We start from the raw sequence: 18,392 nt of genomic DNA on the forward strand, positions 1-18,392 counted from the left end.
AAAAAAAGAAAGAAACACATGCCTTTTGCAGCAACATGGATGGAGCTGGAAAAGATCATGCTTAGTGAAATAAGCCAGAAAGAAAAGGAAAAATACTGGATGTTTTCATTCATAGCAGGAATATAACGGACCAGGCATGAAAATAATAATAGTGAACAGCTATATACCAGAGACATTTTATGGGGGTGGAGTGGGGAATCGGATCAAAAACAGTGGGGAAGGAAATTCACTGGACGATGATGTTGGCACATGGCTGATTTCCCCTTGGGGAAGCCTAAGGGGATTACAACTAAGATGGAAAAATGCACAAAATGATGTAAAAATATACTATATTATTCATTTTTTAAAAAAGGGTTATCAACTTGAGGGGATTAAGAATCCTTAACATCATCATACAATTTTATATTTGGAAGATGAAAAAGGTAATGCTAATGTTCTCATAACACAATCAGATAGCTTTTCTACTGCCACTTTTTAAAAGAACCCAATTTACTTATAAAATAAATCAGATACTTTTTCTTTTGGCCCAGAGCTAGAGAGTAAGAAAAGGAAATTAGAATGCTAAATCATACCCACTTCTCCAAAAGAAAGGCTCAAATAATATATGGAAAGACTTTTTTCTTTTAATAAGAAAAAAGCTAGAAAAGGTCCTTATACCAGTTAAAGTATTTTTGTCCCTCTCCTATATAATACATTTATTTCTAAGCCAAAAGTCGTAGCTGAAAGTACATGATAATGTAAGAATGTCATTAAAAAATAATGAGTAGAATAAAGCTATCAGAACTAATCTTAATAGTTTTATTAAGTAGGGATCCTTCTAAACTTTAGGTCAAGGACTTAAAAGCTACAAGGATGCTATAGGAAAACACAATTTCCAGGACACTCACAGGCTTCTAAATTGTGGCCTCTTATAAAATGAAAAATACCATTATCAAATATTATTCCAATAATTACTCATTAATATTCATACAATGTTTGAACAAGTCTCTTCTGTTACACATGAAGTCACAAACTGACATCAGTTAATAACCTTTGAATGTTAATTACAGGGAAAAGTCCCTTTCTCCCATTCAATTATCTCCTATTTACTAATCATTCTTGCTTAATGGGTGCTTAGAGTCTTCCTTCATCCACCTGGTCAATTATATATTTTTCCTACACTTTCTCATTGTTAGTAATAGCAGTGGCTTTTAAAAAGTGGCAATTTGCAAAGAAGAAGCAACTGAAGAAAATGTAATTGTAAACTGAGAGGATTTTTTTGTTACTGAAATAAACAAATACCCAATCAGTACTGGGTACTAAGAATCTAAATCCACAACCTCTAGGAAGTCATCTTCCCATCTGGAAATTGTTCTTTAACATGTAACTTTTTTTCCAGAGATATTAATTCCACTAGCAATCCTTCAAAATTCAGTCTTTTGTCCTTTTCAGAGAATTGTGGGACTGGGCTAAGCAGGGTAGGACCAGTGGCTGGGGTGTCCTTTGCAACTCAACGTGACACCTGCGCTCACACCAGCAGGGGGCGCTGTCGATTGCCGCGGCAGTTCCTATCACATATGCTGACAACAGGCAAGCTGATAACCTTCCAAGGTTTAGGGCTTTTGCTCCTTCCTTTTTGGAGGGTCTATGCTTCTTCCCTACACCAATACGTCTTTAGAAATCAATTTCCAAGTAACCTAAGTTATAGGATAAAGTTAAAGACCTTTGGAGTTATGAATTTGTCTGGAAACACGATTTTGTTTTTTTAAGAATGAGCAAACTCCTTTTGGTTTAAATTTTTAAGATTATTTAAATTATTTCCATTTACAACATAACAGAGTTTATCATACATCCTACAATCTTGGCTGTGTGCATACTACATTTCACCCAAGGTGTTGAGTATTTATTAGTAAGTTAGCAGGGGCAAGTGTACATCTTTGTCTGTGACTGAGAATGCATTCATAAGGTAAGGAAGCACAGGTGGGGGTGGTATGGGAGGGCTGATGGTGTAAGTTTTATTATTTTCCTTACATCGTTGTAGACTCCATAGCTCTCCTGCCACCGTATCACCCATGACCCATCACCATATTCCCTTGTGTTCTTCCTTCCCAGTTTGCCACCTCTTCTGCCGCCCCACCCCACCCCACCCCTCTTTACTGTATGCTTCGTATCTATGTCAGCTTGCTAGCATTGACTTTTTCTTAAACTTCTGTTTGTTTTCTCTATATTCCACATGTAAATGAGACCCTCTGCTGTGAGGTCATACCCCAAAATTACAGAATGCCCACTTTCATCTGCTCCCAGTGCTTGGATAATAACATCTCATATCCAAAATAACCAAAGTCACCCAGGTTAACACTTAGTTAAATGTTGAGACTATACTATACAAGGTCGCCTCTCTCTGGACCCCCAAAAACATAGCAGGAGAGTTAGAGCCACTGCAGCTCCATCCATCTGTTGGACTGAATCCTACCAACACCTTATGCAGTGACAATGGGTCAGGGGCAAAAAGGGACTATATCCAAACATATTTTTAAAGAGAGCACAAAAGTAAGAACATTAACTAAACTGGGTCACTGTCTAAGCTCTGTTTTAACGCTATCCCTACCCTAGTCTCAATCAAGTGGGAGACACAGTTACATAGGTGAGTGATGAAGCACTCTAACATTAGAGCAGAACCAAATCAGGGATTTCCTCTTGCTACTAAGGATACAAGACCAGCTTTTCCACTGTAATTCTATCTTTGACAGAAACTCTAATCTTGAAAATAGTGATGGATCAAATCTGACTGAGTACAGGGCAGTGAAGGATGTTGGTGCAGAGGGCAATTCGTGTCAATGCCCCTGTACTGTGAAGGCAGGTGTAAGTGTCTGAAATGAAAATAGTGGGGAAAACATAAGAGTAGAATTTATTCTCCTCTCACCTTGGTACCAACTGATTAACCCAAGGTGACACCTTTCCACACCCCAAAAAGAAGACATGGCTCCCTAGGGGAGAAGGAATTTCTGAAGCTCTTTATATCTCTTTTCAGGTTAACAGATATCAAGGGGATATGCTTTCAGGTCCCATCAAGAAGATTTTAAGCAAATAAATCAGAAGGTGTGGATTAATAATAAAATAGGTGGAAAAATAAGAAATCATCTTTCACTGTGAAACAGGACTTCATGTTGTAGCTTTACCCTGAATCTCACCAAAGAGTGATCTTTATTTATCTGGAATGACTTACGTGTGGAACACACCAAAAGTAGAAATGCATATTAAATGATTTCTAAAAGTTTCTAATTCTTCTGATTATATGGAAGTTGTTTTTCCACATATATTTAAAAACTAGTTATTGTATAGTAAACATTAGTATACTTAGTAATGACTACAACACTAGTAATGACTACAATAAATCCCCATCTCCACAAAGAAAATCATGATCAGTGGACTGCGGGGAAAGAGAGGGGGAGGAAAGATGGGAAGGAAGAAAGACAGTCAAATATTCTAAAGTCCAACTACTTTTAAAAGTGAATGAGAACATTAAAATTTCTTATCAAAGCATCTAATGATAAAATGTCAATGTATTTAAAAGTTTACTCTTTAAAAGATGCCTGGATGAATGCAAATGAGGATATAAAATAATCAACTGTCTCCCCTTCACACACATCTCCAAGGAATCTCAAATTGCTCCAGAAACACGTAACAGATACACACATGTGAAATATGCACAGACACATAGCTATGTATCTATAGAGAGAGGCACTTACCTCCGTGTCTCTGAATCTATCTTCATAATCCAACCTGTCCTTCTCTACAGCTGTCAATTTTAACTTCAAGTTAGATATTTCAGCCATGAGATCCAATTTCTGTGTTTCTAAGCATGTCCTACTCAGTAGCTCCTATTAGAATTTAGGAGAAACATTCAAAAGCTGTATTGTTGTGCAGATGTCTCATTTATACTAGCAAAGCAATCACTATAAAGAGGGGATGAAATGGATGTATGTCCACCAGACATGTGCTTTAGTGAACCGCTACTGAAGAAGAACAAGACCCATCTGTTTACAGGAGAGGCATGTGTCATGCAGATGCATGCACGCATAAACCTTACATGTTCTTAAGCCTGATGATGCCACTGATAGTGCTGATGTTGATATTACATTTTCAAGTACTGGGCACCGTCCTGACATATATTAAATGACCCTCAAGACAACTTTATGAAGCAGAAATACATAAGTCATGAATTATCCTTACTCAACAGATAAGGAAACTGAGGAACAGAGCAAAAGGTCACACAGCTATTAAATGGCAGAGTAGGGATTCAGACATATACAGTCACATGTGAGTGTCTGCTCTGTCCACTGTAGGCTAGGGTGGAATGCCTGTGTGTGTGCATGTGTGTGTCCACTGAGGGGCCTTCTCTCAAGAAGTTGGGAGTTAGGAAACCACATCAACATGCAAAGAAGACACTTAAAATTATCTTTGTAGATAGTATTTTATTCCAAATGCAAACTATGCCAACTCTCTACAATAAGTAATACTCTAAGACCCACTATTCTAGTTTTGACTGCAAACCTGCCAGCCTGGGCAAGCTATGGAACCCATACACCTCCTCAGCACACAGCCTGGGAACACGCCTCCCACCACCACATCCTACCCACCTGCTGCAGCATTTCTTCTGTGGCATTCAGCTTCTCTCGGTGCTCTTCCAGACAAAACTCCAAATCCCGGATCTTCTCCCCCTGAGCCTCTACCTGGTCTGTTAATACACTTACCTGTATTTAGAATAAGATACTGCAATGAGTTATGAGGAATCTGAAACCCCCCTCCAACTTTATTTTTCTAAATATAACAAAAACTGGAATGAGAGGACCACTCACTAAGATGGGCAGAAAACAAAGGTCAGAATGGTTTGGACCATCCTGGTTCAATGGTTTGGATCAAGCTGTCCTTCACAACTGTGGCTAACTCTGCAGGACCTTAAGTGCACCTGTCCGCCCTGGCTAATGTTGTGCATGGGTGAGCACACTCCCCAGTAAGCCAACAAACAAGTCAGCAGAGCACAGTGCACTTGTCCTGAAAATAGCTGCAGCCCACTACTTTTTTTCAAGTAGAAGCTACAAGAAGCCCCAGGTCCGGTACAAACATGCACCCCACCCTTTGTGTTGGGCACATTTCCTGGACACATTTCCTGATTTTCCCTGCACCCAACAGACCCTATATATACATCCATGGGTGGTCCTAATAAACAGACTTCGGACTCCATACCCCAGGCTTCTGCTTCATTCTCTCATGTCTCCGAGTCGCCTGTGTTCAGGCGAACATAGCAGTCAGCGCACCCCTTGGTGGGTTAGCAACAACAACCAATTTCTGATCTGAGAATTCCTCAGATCAGATTTTGGAGGAAATAGGTGCTGATTGGAGGTGGGTCACATTTCACAGGTAAGCCCTACCCTCCAATTGCATGAGAGAGAGGGTGTACACCTGCTATCTTTTTTTGGTGGTATTAAAGGGTGATAGAGGAAGTGAAGATAACATCTGAAGCAGAAATCAAACAGGACTATTCAAGTATGACACTTTGCAGAGAATAAAGAAAACAGGGAGTTCAAATTCCTTGACCTCTTTCAAGTCACTTTGTTCACAGATGTGTAAGGAGCCAGACAGTACTCAAAGTCTGAGAGGAGCCCTGGACTGAGTTCCTCACACTCAGGGTTAATTGTGAATCTCTGACCGATCCCTGACAACCACTAGCCTAGTAAATACCCTAACTTCATTTAGCCGAAAACACCAACATAAACATGTTAGGCATTTTGAGACACCATGAAGAAGCCCACTCAAAATTAGTTTTTAAATGAAGAAACATTGGTTGACAATATTATGTAGTTTTCAGGTGTATATCTTTAGAGGCCACTATCTGTAGTTACTCTACCACAGAGAGCCTATGTTACATCCTTCTCCAAGTGGTATCATCTCCCCCGCGTATTTTTAGTTAAAAAACAGAATGACAATATTCAAGTTATGAAATGTTATAAAATTTATAAATATATACATTATACAACCATGAATTTTTTTATGAAGATTTATTTTTTTAAGATTTATTTTATGCATACAGAACTGGGGTACAGGACAAAGGCACAGGGGCAGTGAGAGGATTCACCAGAGACAGAGCGGGAAGCAGAACAGGCAGATTGTCAAAGTACACTGCTGAGGGGAGCAGTGGGCAGCCAGGAGAGGTCTGCCGTGCCATGTGGATCTCCTCCGGGCAGGGGACTGAACTGGCACTGAAGCGGCTGCAGCTTGCTTGGAGTGCTCTGCTTTAACCTGTTGTGCCACCAGGGAGGGCCCCAACCTTGAGTTTCTATGTGCATAAAAAAATCAGCTCTAATGACAGAGCAGATCACAAAACTTGACCACATGACACTGCCTTATGGACTCTGGCCCTTGAGGAGCTGAGGAAGACGAATGGCAGCTACCAACACTTCATTAGCCACAGTCCTCACCACTTTCTACTGTGTACAGATGACATACCGCACTTAATTCTATTAAAAGTCTGTCTCCTGGACACATGTAAATCTGCCATCCCAATTTCAAATGGCCTTTATAATATGTCACGAGAGAAGATCAACATATAAATATCACTTGCCTGAAGAACAAGGGATTCTTTATCATTCTCTAAACGGGCGAGCCTTTCTTGGTACACATCTCCATTCCCAGATAGATGTCCATTTGTCTGAAAAAGGAAATAAGGGTAAGGCTGACCCTCTTTAAAACTGATGTACTGTGGGTAAATAAAAATTGCACCTCTTTTTAATCCAAGGAAAGTGAAATGAATTCAGCACAGCAGCTACTGACATTCAGAGAAAATGGAACAATACAAATTGGCTCATTGGTCTCGAAATAAAAGACAGGCATTGAGACACATTTTCAGGAACAGAGTAATAACTTCTCAGTAAGTACCAAATATGATGCCAAAGGAAGGGAAGCAGTGAGCACCCATGCAGGACATGCACAGTTCATGAGTGTGGATCTGTAGGAGACTTCCTTTAAACAGGAATTGTTAGGGAAAAGGATGACCTGCACAAACTCTACAGATACAGGTTTTGTGGACTCTGCCCCTACTCCAGACACCGAAACAATGAATCCCAGCAATACCAAACGGAGGACTGCTAGGACTCGATGGCGGAGTTAGGCAGCCATTTTGGCTTGTATATAAAAATGGACATGTTGGGGTGAGGGGGGTCTCTTGGCCTGGTGGCTGGCAGCTTGTTGCTTGGCCCTTCATCAGCTTGCAGCATGTTATTAGAGTTCCAGGTCAGCAGAACTGGTAGGATGCATTAACTAACTTATCTCTCTTTCCCTGAGTTATTCATTTCCTTTTCCCCTTGTAAATAAACCTATTATTATCCTTTTTGTGTGTGTCTGCCTTTGAATCTTAAGTGCACAGTGAGGACCCACAGACATGGGTTGTGCTGTAACAGTTTGGTGCCCAACGTGGTTGACCAAGTTACACCTGTGGCTGACCAGCCCAAAGTAGCTTCCCTTGCATTGCTCACTGTAAGTGTATGAGTCTGCAGGACACATCTTTGTTTCAGATCTTGAGGAAAAAAAAAAATTTTTTTTCTTTGCATTCAGCTCTCATTTGTGGGTGTGTTTTAGCTCAAACATGAGTTTAAGCAGCTTTATCCCCAGCTTGAGTTCTTTCACTTTTTCTTCCGGCCTTAAGTTTAAGTGCACCCTTTTCTTTAACTATTGCCACTAGTTTTATAAGCATAAATAATTTGGTAAAATCTGGTTTATGACAAATGATTTGCTCTTGTACATCCATGGGTGATTGAAAAGCCACTCCTACTTTACAATCTATGCTTCTGGGTGTCTTTTTGATGATGTGTGTCAGTGTCATTTACTACATTCTTGGTTCTAAAAGAGGTGGATGCTCAACTTCACCTGCTGAAAACATGTAACAGCAAATACAGGCCCATAATTCAGCTACTAACAGTATGAAAAACGAGAATCGTACTGCTTTTAACTCTATTTATCAAACTATGCAGGACCACTGGATTGCCCTGTAACAGAGTCAGTGGTGGCAACTTACCCCACAGGCTTTGTGCTGTTACAGAGAAACTTGTAGAACAAATACAAAGTACCACAGGCATCATGTGCTACAAAAAGCATGGTATCTCCAACTGTTAAGGTTGTGGAGCTGCCCCAGCATTAAAAGGCAACTCTCACCTCGGCACCTGGACAGAAGCAGGTGTATTGTAGGGGACATGAGGACATTCAGCCTGGAGCCTGGAAAGCTTCAGCCACAGGGTGTAGCATTAAGGTGTCTGGAGCAAACATGTTTATGTTATTGCCACCAACCCAAAAAGATATCTAATTCTTTAACATATTAACTGGCTTACTTATAAACCCAATTAATTTACAAGTTTATGGGTGCAACTTGGTGAAAATTTAATGGCTTTTTAATTACTTACAAAATGACATCTCTTCTATCTTCTCCTTTGAATGCATTGTTACATTCTTTAGCTTTTCTTGGTTTAACACCTATTAAAACCGTGTTTAGCGCCCACCACCCATGTGCAAGCAGGCCCCACTGGCAGGTCACAAAGCTGTTTCCACTGTCCAAGAAATGACTAACACTAACCACCAGGTGGCACAACATGACACATGGCCTAGGGTTTCAGAAAGGTCTGTGCTGTGTCTTTCGTATTTACTTTTGCAGCTGGATCTTGGCACAGGGAAACCCATCTATTATGTCAAGGTTCTCTCCCTTACAGGACTATTTATGTTAAGCTTCAGCAGGTCCCTCATGGACAAAGAGGTGCACTAACAGTACTTTAAAACAAACCAGTTAACAGCAGGACCTCTCAGGAGTAAAATCTGAGCTGAACATCTCTCCCTGTTGCAACAAGCTATTCTTTGTTCTCAGTTGTGGAATAAACAGCAGAAACTCTGTAGCAGGAGGTCCATGACCCATAGAGTGTAACCTACCATGTGACTCTGAAGCCATCCCACAAGCGTTTCTGCTGTGGAATCCGGAATCTGGCACCTCAGGCCTTCCTTCTCTTCTGTCTCCATCATCTCCAGCAGCCCACGCAGGTCCTCCACTAAGTGCAAGGCTCGCAAGCTGCCCATGAACGGGGAGGTGGGGGACTGGCAATCAAAGATCCCATTCGAATATTCCAGTGCCTTAGAACCTACACACACAATCACAGAGAGTACACGGGGTTTCCATCAAATCTCAGACCAGAGCTGACTGTGACAAGACACACCAGTCACTGAGGAACATTCAGAACAAGAAAGAGGGATAATAGCTGAAACAATCAGGTGCACCTCTCCTAGGCACAGTGGTTGGGGGTCAACATTGACGGTCAGCTACGGCACAGGGAAGCCAACCATGTGGTGCAGCACAGGGCGTGGTGGCTGTGGTGGAGAGTGAGCTGACCTGGCAGAAATGAAGAAGGCAGCAGCCAAGGCTGGGCTAAGCCATATAGTGAAAAACACACCCAACCTCTAGGGGCCACCCTGGCTAAACCCTTCTAAATTCCACCCCTTCAGGTCCCCTGGGAAGGATCTACATGGATGTGGACATGGCTTGGCATTTTTACCTCAAAGGTAAGTGGGCAGCACACAACAGTCTCACTAGGAGTCATCTCTGAAGAAGTTTGATGAATGGTTGCAAGTGTGTGAATTCATGAATAACAGAGTATGTGTGTGTGTAAACATCTCCCCAATTTTGCCGGCAGCTTATGTTTTATGCTCTTGCTAAAATCAAGTTTGAAACATCTGGAGATGGAGCCCATGCCTGTGGTGAACAATCACAATGCCTCTTTGCCTCTTGGATGGTCGTTTTCCATTGTGTCAAAGAGACATTGTGTCAAAGAGACACAGTAACCTCCTACTTGAAGGTCAGGAAGGCTGCGAAGTACAAAGCTCTACTATGGGTGAGTCCATGACCTAGTGAGCCTGGTGTCTCTCCAGCCAGCCCTATGGACTCATCTAATCAGCAGTGGTGATAGGAATCTGCTTTCAGCTATTCCTTAATACTCCACATGCCACCTTAATACTGGGCCAGACAATCTGGACCAAAATCTGCCACCCCATAATAATAATGGTAGCCTCTAATATGTTAGGCTTGCAGCTAGAAGTTTCTCTTAACTCTGAGTCAATACCCTGGAAACCCCTGGTGGGCTGAGGTAAAAATGTTAACTGAGCTGAGTCAGGAGGAGGGAAGAACAGAGGGCAAAGAAGACCAGAGAGGCAATGCATCCTGCTCCAGCAGTTCAAGTACCAGAGCCACTGACAGTGTTACTACCCACTCATGTCCCCCCAAGAATCCCTGATCGAAGTCGCCACCACAAGGTAAGGTGGGGAGAGAAAAGAGATATGAATTTAGAAAACTTTCCCAAGTGTTTACAGTTATTTCCTCTCTGTTCTCTAACATCAACTGGAAAACTACTGATGTTAATTCAAAAACATATAAACCCAGGTCCTATCCATAAAGCTCCTAACTCACTCAGTCTGAGGAGCAACCTGGGTAAACTTGATTTCCATTAATAATTCTGTGCTTGTTTTGAACCTCTGCCAGGGTTAAGGAATGACTACATTAATCCCATGGAATAGATAAAATGCAAATCTTTAACTACTTCCAAAAATATCACTTCTCTTGATGAGGGTTTCACTGAGCATGTGAAGTTCCTTTGCTAAGAACCTGGTGTTAGTTATAGTTACCTTTCCTGAAATTGAGACACAGCCCAATCTCTCTTCCACATAAAAACCCTTCAGCTCTTTGAGAGAATGCATCTTGTCTTGAGCAAGATTACACTCTTTCAGGTTCCACTTGACCAGCTCCTTCCAGATGTGGGTGCTAAATGCCTCATCTTCACACTCCCCTCCTTGAGATAAGCTTTGCTTCCCATAACCCTTTGAAAATTATACTCTAAAACTGAACACAACCCTGCAGGCTAATCTACAGAGTGAAGTGTAAGTAAAACAGGAGGCCAGCTATAACCTGCCACTGCCCTCTAGGGAAGAACCTTCCAAAGAGGAAAATGCCTTTGGTTTTCTCCAACCACTAGAACAGAGGGGTGTCAAGTTCATGACCAGAGCAGATAAGGAGGTGGAGCCAAGGCCAAGGCAGCTGGAATTCAGGAGGGCAGAGGCCCCCCATACCCTGCCTCGTACCACCATGGGAGCCCAGACTTTGAGTAGCCACCACTAAGGGAGTCTGCAAGGGAGAGAAAGGGTTCACTGTGAACATAACCCTAAGAACACAAGGGCCAGTGGGCTACGGATGCTGCTCAGCCTCCTAAATAGGGAATCGCTGAGGAGTCTGATCAGGGAGTAACATCATCAAGTCTGTGTTTTGAAAGATTTCTGAAGGTGCACAGAAGAATGGGCTAGCGTGGGAGAGCAACATTGTCGGGAAAAGCATGTGAGGGGGTTACCTGGACAAAGCAAGGCAACTGCAGCACAGACAGGATGGACATTAGAGAGGATAAAAGGGAGAGGTAGGACAGAGAACTTGATGAACAAACAAAGAGCGACAGACAGGAGCGACAATGCATCTTTGTTGGAAGTGGTGTGGCTGGAGGGCTGTGAAATTAGCTGAGATAAAGAAGATGTGGTGCTTCAGAAGAAAGGAAATGAGCTCAGTGCTTGAAATGCCAACACTGATGTGGCCACAGGATGCTTCAGGGGAGATGTACGGTTGGTAGTTAGAGACACGGACCTGCAGTTCAGAGGCTGTGAGTCCCGGTTGAGAAGCTCAAATGGAATGCAGGGAAGATACCAGAACCTTCAGGATATCGGACAGGACCCAGATCTGCAGGCTACCTGCACCAGCATGCCCTGAGATGCAGGCCCATCATCCTGGAACAAAAGCCTAGGAAATGGACTTCTAGGCATTTACAATGAAAGTTAAGACTCACTCCAGGAGAAAAAAATGGAGAAGACAAGATGGACAAAGACAAAACCATGGGAAATCTGAAAGGCACCGGGAGAGCCAGAAAGTAGAAAGGCAATGAAAGCCCAAGAGCAGAGTGGACAGCAGCACCCTGTCTTCAGGAGGCTATGGGTTACCTGCGATGATGCCGTCCATCTGTTCCAGCGCCGCAGCCAGCATGTCGCTTGCGTCACTCATCATCTTGTTATTTGTCAAGAGCAAATTCCAACCTCGGTCTGAAAAAAATCACAATGTTAACATTGCATCCTTTAAACGACACATGCTTCCTGGCAGGGACAGATCATTGAGATTCAAACCATAACTCCACCTGACTATCAGTCATGCAGAGAGAACATCTGTGGTGGTGGAGGAGCATGAAGCCAACACTGCCTGTGCCCCCTAAGTCCCTGGGTGCACCTGGTTGATCAAATAAGAACACATTCTTGGGCTCACAGCATTCCAAACCCAGGGTCATGGTTTCCGTGCTGTTCTCTAGGAGCTCTAGGTTTCCATGAAGGGCATCAGGGCTGGTTGTGAGTCTGGGAGAGGCCACAGTGGGGGCGTAGTTAGCCAAGATGGCTTCGTCCCTGCACCAGCCTATCCAATCTGTGTTTTAATTCTGCCTTTTGTTTTGTTTTGTTTTCTTAAGACCCACCTGAGACAAGGGTTTATGACTATAAGAACTAAACACATATACCCTGGTACTTTGTACTGTTATCAACAGTTCTGCTTTATGAGAGTTCATATATGTACACAAGTTATTCACAACCCTTGATTATGACAGTGACCCTGTAAAAGGGGAAAATTCATCTCCATTTCTGAAACAAGAGCAAAGATCTCTGTTGATTTCTGCACAGAAACATGTCCAGTAAACATAGCAAGAAGACATTTTTAAATTTTTTAAATTTTATTTTATAACAGTTTATTTTACATTTTTACATTTTTTTTCTATCTCAATTGTAGTCCCCACGGGTTTCCCATCACCAAGTCACCTGTGTGCCATCAGCATAATCCTGTGCACTTCCCTCCCCATCCACTCCCCCTTCCCCCCCATCCCCCACTCTACCCCCACAAAATGTCACAAGAAGACATTTTTAACCCATTGGTAGGTCTGTTTGATTTTCACTATAATACCGAATTTCTGTTCTCCTGTCAAAGGATAGCTAGATGTTGTAACTGTGTCCAGATCTATTCACTTGACTACCTGTCAAAAATGGACTGAAATTTAGGCCCTTCCTGGTGGCGCAGAGGGTTAAAGCACTGCACTGAGAAGCTTAAGCCACCTCCGCATGAGTTCGATTCCCGCCTGCCCCAGAGGAGTCCACATGGCGAGGCAGACCTCTCCTGACCCGTCCACTGCTCCCCTCAGCAGTGTACTTCGTCGATCTGCCTGTTCTGCTCCCTGCTCTGTCTCTGGTGAATCTTCTCACCCTCCGCATCTCTGGCCTGTACCCCAGTTCTATATGAATAAATAAATAAATCTTTAAAAAAAAAAAAAGGACTGAAATTTAAAAAAAAAAATTGAAATTTTTTTGTCAGCAAAATAGCTGATAGTAAAATAAGAAACAGTCAAGATTATGTGATTTTTTTCAAATGAATTGGTGCCTGGCAGGTACTAGACTAGACACACAGGTAAATTCCCCCAATGAGGCTAAGCAAGACTCTTGCTGCTCGGCAGCCAACGTGGTGCAACAAATCCCTGAGAGAAGGTGCTGACACTACCTGGCACATGGAGGCTGCTTGTTGGGTTTGTTCTCTATGGTGCCTCTAGTGAGATCATATAATGGTGATATGACATGATGTGATAGTTGTTGTCCTCCCAAAAGTGTAAAATTTTATTATCATGTTATGTGGAACAACTACTGCATGAAAATACCCGAAGCCCAAGTAAGCCCAGAAATAAGAGGGTTAATAGGCTATGTTAAGGACCCAGAGAGATGCTGAAAGTTACATGAACTTTAAGTAGTACACAATCCAAATAGGTAGTATTCAAATTTAGTGGGGGGGGGGGAGGAAAACTCCTTTCCCTGGAAAATTTGAGGGATGATAAATTACAATGTAAAGGATTCCACAATCCCTGAATTCCACATAACTGAGTGGCTTGCTTTCTCTTTCATTCTAAAAGCAGCACTCCAGAGCACTCTAAATGCTACAAAGTTGAATCTATATACAAATAAAACACAGAGACACCTGCTGGATTCAGTGGTAAACCTGAGGTAAGCTGAGGAAACCAAGGCAGGCCCATGGCCAGGAAAGCTCTGGCCACCTTGCCAGCTCAGAAAGACAAAGCTCAGCATTGTTGGAAAGCACATCTCAGAGGTCTGAACACAGAGTTAAAAGTTTCTCTTCCCTTCCATTCAGTGAGGGTTTTAAATGCCACAATGCTGAGGTATGAGAACCTAGGCCATGCTTTTCCAAGAAGTGAAGAACCAGGAGTTTTTAAAATGTCCAATTTGTTAAACACCAATCCTTTGTGTAATAAAACAAGAGTGTGAAGCTGCTATAAAAGCTTACAAATGTTTACTTTCAATCGCTACACCTGTCACAGAGCAGCCCCCACACAACACTGCAAAACAGGAGACACCACTGGCTGGGAGGGGTTTGCCAGTTCAACAGTGTTTCAGGAATTAAACATCTCTTTAATAAATTAAAAGTAGCTAAATACAGTTTTCTTGTTTGTTGGTATTCCAGGTATAGAATTCTTAAAATTGATGGAATAATGAGAGGGTGAGGACATAAGCATACATATAACAAAAGAAGAAACACGTTCAACATACAGGTGAATGGATGAATGTTAAGAAATGAATGATGTAAATAATAATCAAGGATTCAAGACAACAAAATGGTATTTTATAAATAATCAACTGGTAAAAAAAAAATAAAACAACACTACCAGTACTGTAGAGGATGTGTGTTCACAGGATCTCTTATGGAATGTAAAAAAGACTTAAAACTCAACAGTCAAATTCACTTTCATCCTAGCAGGCTTGTAGAAACATCAGCTAAACACAAAAAGTGTTCATGGGCTATTCACAAGGTCAGAAATGTGGAATAACCACAGGTCCATCCAGAGGGGAAGAGATGCATGAACTGGTGTATTCATAGGATGGAATTACTCATAGTGGTAATGACCAGTTCAAGTACTGTATGTGGGGTATGTACAAATCTGTGCAACATAATAGCAAACCAAGACTTTGGTAAACTCAAAAAAGCTTTTCATGAAGTTAAAAACAAATGCACACCTATGGATTTAATATAGCTATACAAAAAGAAAAAATGAATGATAACGTGTAATTCAGGATGGTGGCTACTTCAGGCTAGGAACACAGGAAGACAGAGTAGGAGGATGGGTCACACACCTAGTTAAATGGAGGTTGCTGTCAAGTTCCGGAGGGAGGGAACAGACTCAAAAGTGCTTATACATCATTAAAAATGAGAATTCCACTTCTGATTATAGTGGAACAGATTTTATTAGATAAACTATCCCCAAAATAGCTATACAAAATGATGGTTAAGGTATAAAAACAATTTTGAAGAAGTTGCAGAGCAACCCAAACCAGGTGAGAAGTGGAGGGAATCCTGCTCTGTGCAAAGGGAATCGTGAAATTCTCACATCCAACTTTTCACCTGTGGGCTTGTCCCGCAGGTGACACACAGTGGCTAGAACTAAGAAAATTGTTACTGGCTTAGAGAAGAGAAAGGGGTAAATTCCTTACAATATACATGAAGATGTTAAATACTCCTTCACAGTAGACTGATAATAGAGCATCATGTGCTCTGTTAAACCTACATAATAAAGAGATCTAAATAATAAGCCAATTGAGTTGTTAAATGGAATACAAAAAAAAACCCTCAATGCGAAAGTAGGCAATGGTGGCAGAACAATGACAATAAGAGAAACAGAAATCAAATAGCAAGAGGACAGACTTAAATGCAACAACATACTGAATTACACTATATATCAACAGAATAAATGCTAGTAAGAGCCAAAGATCGTGAGTTTGGTTTTTATTAAAAACATAGCTCTAACATAGAGGCATGTTTTCTTTTCTCTTAAACAAAAAGGTATATTTCAAACATAAAGAAAGAAACAGGGGAAAAGGAGACACCATGTATACAGTAACCCTAGGAAAGCATGAGTTGCAGTATCAATAAAATAAAAGCATCTTCTCATCAAAAAGTATGACTAGAAAGAAAAAGGGATATCTTATAATGAGTCAACTCATCAGGAAGTCAGAATAATCACAAATGTTTCTGCAACTGAAAACGAGCTTTCCAGACTCACGAGCAAAACCTGGAACACCTAAGGAAGAATCATAAGAATCCACACTTCCTGGATATTTAGTGCGATAGTTGATGTGGCTGGATTTAAGTCTACTGTCCCAGTGTCCTTTGGCCCTCCCTTTCAACCTTCTTTTACAATGGAGACAAAACAGAAAGAAAGAAACCCAAAAATAATAAAGATTTGTGCAGCTCTACCAACCAGTCTGACTCAATTCACTTTAAAGAATTTTCCAAGTTATATTCACTAGGAAAGGGCAACTCTGCAGACCACAAAGCCAATCTCAACAAATTCCAAATAGGCTTTAATGGACCACACAGAAGAAGAAAGAAGTATAGCAATATGGTGTGGTGAAGTTCTAATGCTAAGAACAGAATTCCCGTATTCTTTAAAATTCTGACTTGTCCCTGACTTGAGTTATTTTAGAAGTGGCCTAATTTAATGACTATCTGTGTTCATAAAGCTCTGTCAATTTCAAAACAGTCAAAGTATTTTTTTAATATTTATTTATTTATTTGTACAGAACTGGGGTACAGGCCAGAGATGCTGAGGGTGAGAGGATTCACCAGAGACAGAGCAGGAAGCAGAACAGGCAGATTGACGAAGTACACTGCTGAGGGGAGCAGCGGGCGGGTCAGGAGAGATCTGCCGCGCCATGTGGTCACCTCCGGGGCAGGCAGGATCGAACTCATGCAGAAGTGGCTTTAGCTTCTCAGTGCAGTGCTTTAACCCACTGCGCCACCAGGGAGGGCCCAAAGTATTTTTTTAATAGAAAGGTTAATAAAGGAACTTCAGAAAGTTCTACACTTTAAGAAAGAATTCTCTTGTATACTCAGAAATATTTTTGGGCAGGAGAGTCCTGTGACTGGACATCCTCACGCTGAATGCAGCGGGACATCATCCCAATATGAAGCAGAAATGCCATGATTAAAAAAATACAACATTATAGTGAGTAAAAGCAGACAGACACAAATGACTTTGGATTGTGTCACTCCCCGTATATGAAATTCAAGCACAGGTACTCTTCAGTGACACAAAGTGTAGTAACTCTTGTAGGAAGTGACAAATGATGAAATGAAAGACGGGGTGAGCTTGCTGTTCACTATCTTGACTGAGCTTGACACATATTTATACATTTGTAAAAATTAATGTTTTTGATGTGTGGCATTTCACCACATGTTAAATTTCACCTCAAACTTTCTAAATGAGGAAAAAAGTCATTTTCAGAAATGAGAAATGAAGCTCTTTTTCAATGAACTAATAAATGGACGGACATAAGCAAGACACTTGTGGATATATGAGAACACCAGGGATCGAGGACACTGAACAGTCCACAGAATTTCCATTTTCTTTGTTCTCATTCTTTGTTACCCAAATAGCTGCCAACTATAATGTGGTTTCTGGGTAGACAAGATCATAGGAATTAAACACCTTCCAATAAAGACAGCAAATTCATCTGTGGATCCTGAACAGCTAACATATACCTCCTCTTTGTGTGACATGAAGGAAAAGGGACAAGAAACAGCCACCACAGCAAAAGGGTGAGGCATGGGTCCCTGGTGCTAGATCTTTGTTGGGTGATGTAAATGGACCACGCTCTGTTGGCAGAAGTCCTCAGTCTGGTGCTTCCCTGTTCCAGTGTTCTAATAAAAATATGCTTAGAAAAGTCCTAAGAGAGCAATCTTCTGAGGATAACACTCACCTACTGTGGTAAGGAACAGAAAAAGACCCAGTAGGGCCATACGTAAGAACTGTTTCAAGTTTGGTCAGGACCCATGGCGAGCATATCTGAATGAAGTCCATTATCAGGAAACGTTCCAGCAAAGGGCGAGGTGGCAAAAGGCTGACAGAAACCCTCGCTCTTGCAGCCCTGCGGTCTGACTGAGGTCGCAGGCCAGGCTAGCCCTATGCCAGTTTGTCTAACGAAGGCGCAAGAAGATGAGAAAGCTTGTTCTCCGCTTTGATGAGAATGACATTTGTCTCAGTGTTCGCAGTTTTCCTTAGGTAAAAGATTCACCTTTGAAAGAGAATTTCTATGCTTGTGCCCAGAGATGAATACAATCACGGACATTGAGACTCTTAGGAGAAGAAATCCCTTCAGTGAAAGAATGTTTCCACATGTTAAACCAGGAGGGTGGAGCACCAGGCGGCTATCTGATCATTATGAAAATGATAGATAGTCACATAAAACACCCACAGATTTCCCAC

General features: G+C 41.6%; 1 protein-coding gene across 8 annotated transcripts in view; it reads right to left on the bottom strand.

Annotated features, from left to right (window-relative positions):
• Positions 1–18,392, bottom strand: part of PPFIBP1 (PTPRF interacting protein, binding protein 1 (liprin beta 1)) — a 141,688-nt gene that overhangs the window by 39,919 nt on the left and 83,377 nt on the right. For all 8 annotated transcript variants that reach the window (XM_012732861.1, XM_012732869.1, XM_012732866.1 and 5 more), the window contains 5 exons: positions 12,040–12,138; positions 8,950–9,155; positions 6,602–6,688; positions 4,620–4,733; positions 3,729–3,860 (listed from right to left, as the gene is read on the bottom strand). In XM_012732861.1, coding sequence (XP_012588315.1) covers positions 3,729–3,860; positions 4,620–4,733; positions 6,602–6,688; positions 8,950–9,155; positions 12,040–12,103 — 603 coding nt within the window. In that variant the 5' untranslated portion in view covers positions 12,104–12,138. The remainder of the gene's footprint in view (positions 1–3,728; positions 3,861–4,619; positions 4,734–6,601; positions 6,689–8,949; positions 9,156–12,039; positions 12,139–18,392) is intronic.

This window comes from Condylura cristata, unplaced genomic scaffold, assembly GCF_000260355.1.
Source record: "Condylura cristata isolate star-nosed mole 26May11 unplaced genomic scaffold, ConCri1.0 scaffold00036, whole genome shotgun sequence".
Lineage (NCBI taxonomy): Eukaryota > Metazoa > Chordata > Mammalia > Eulipotyphla > Talpidae > Condylura > Condylura cristata.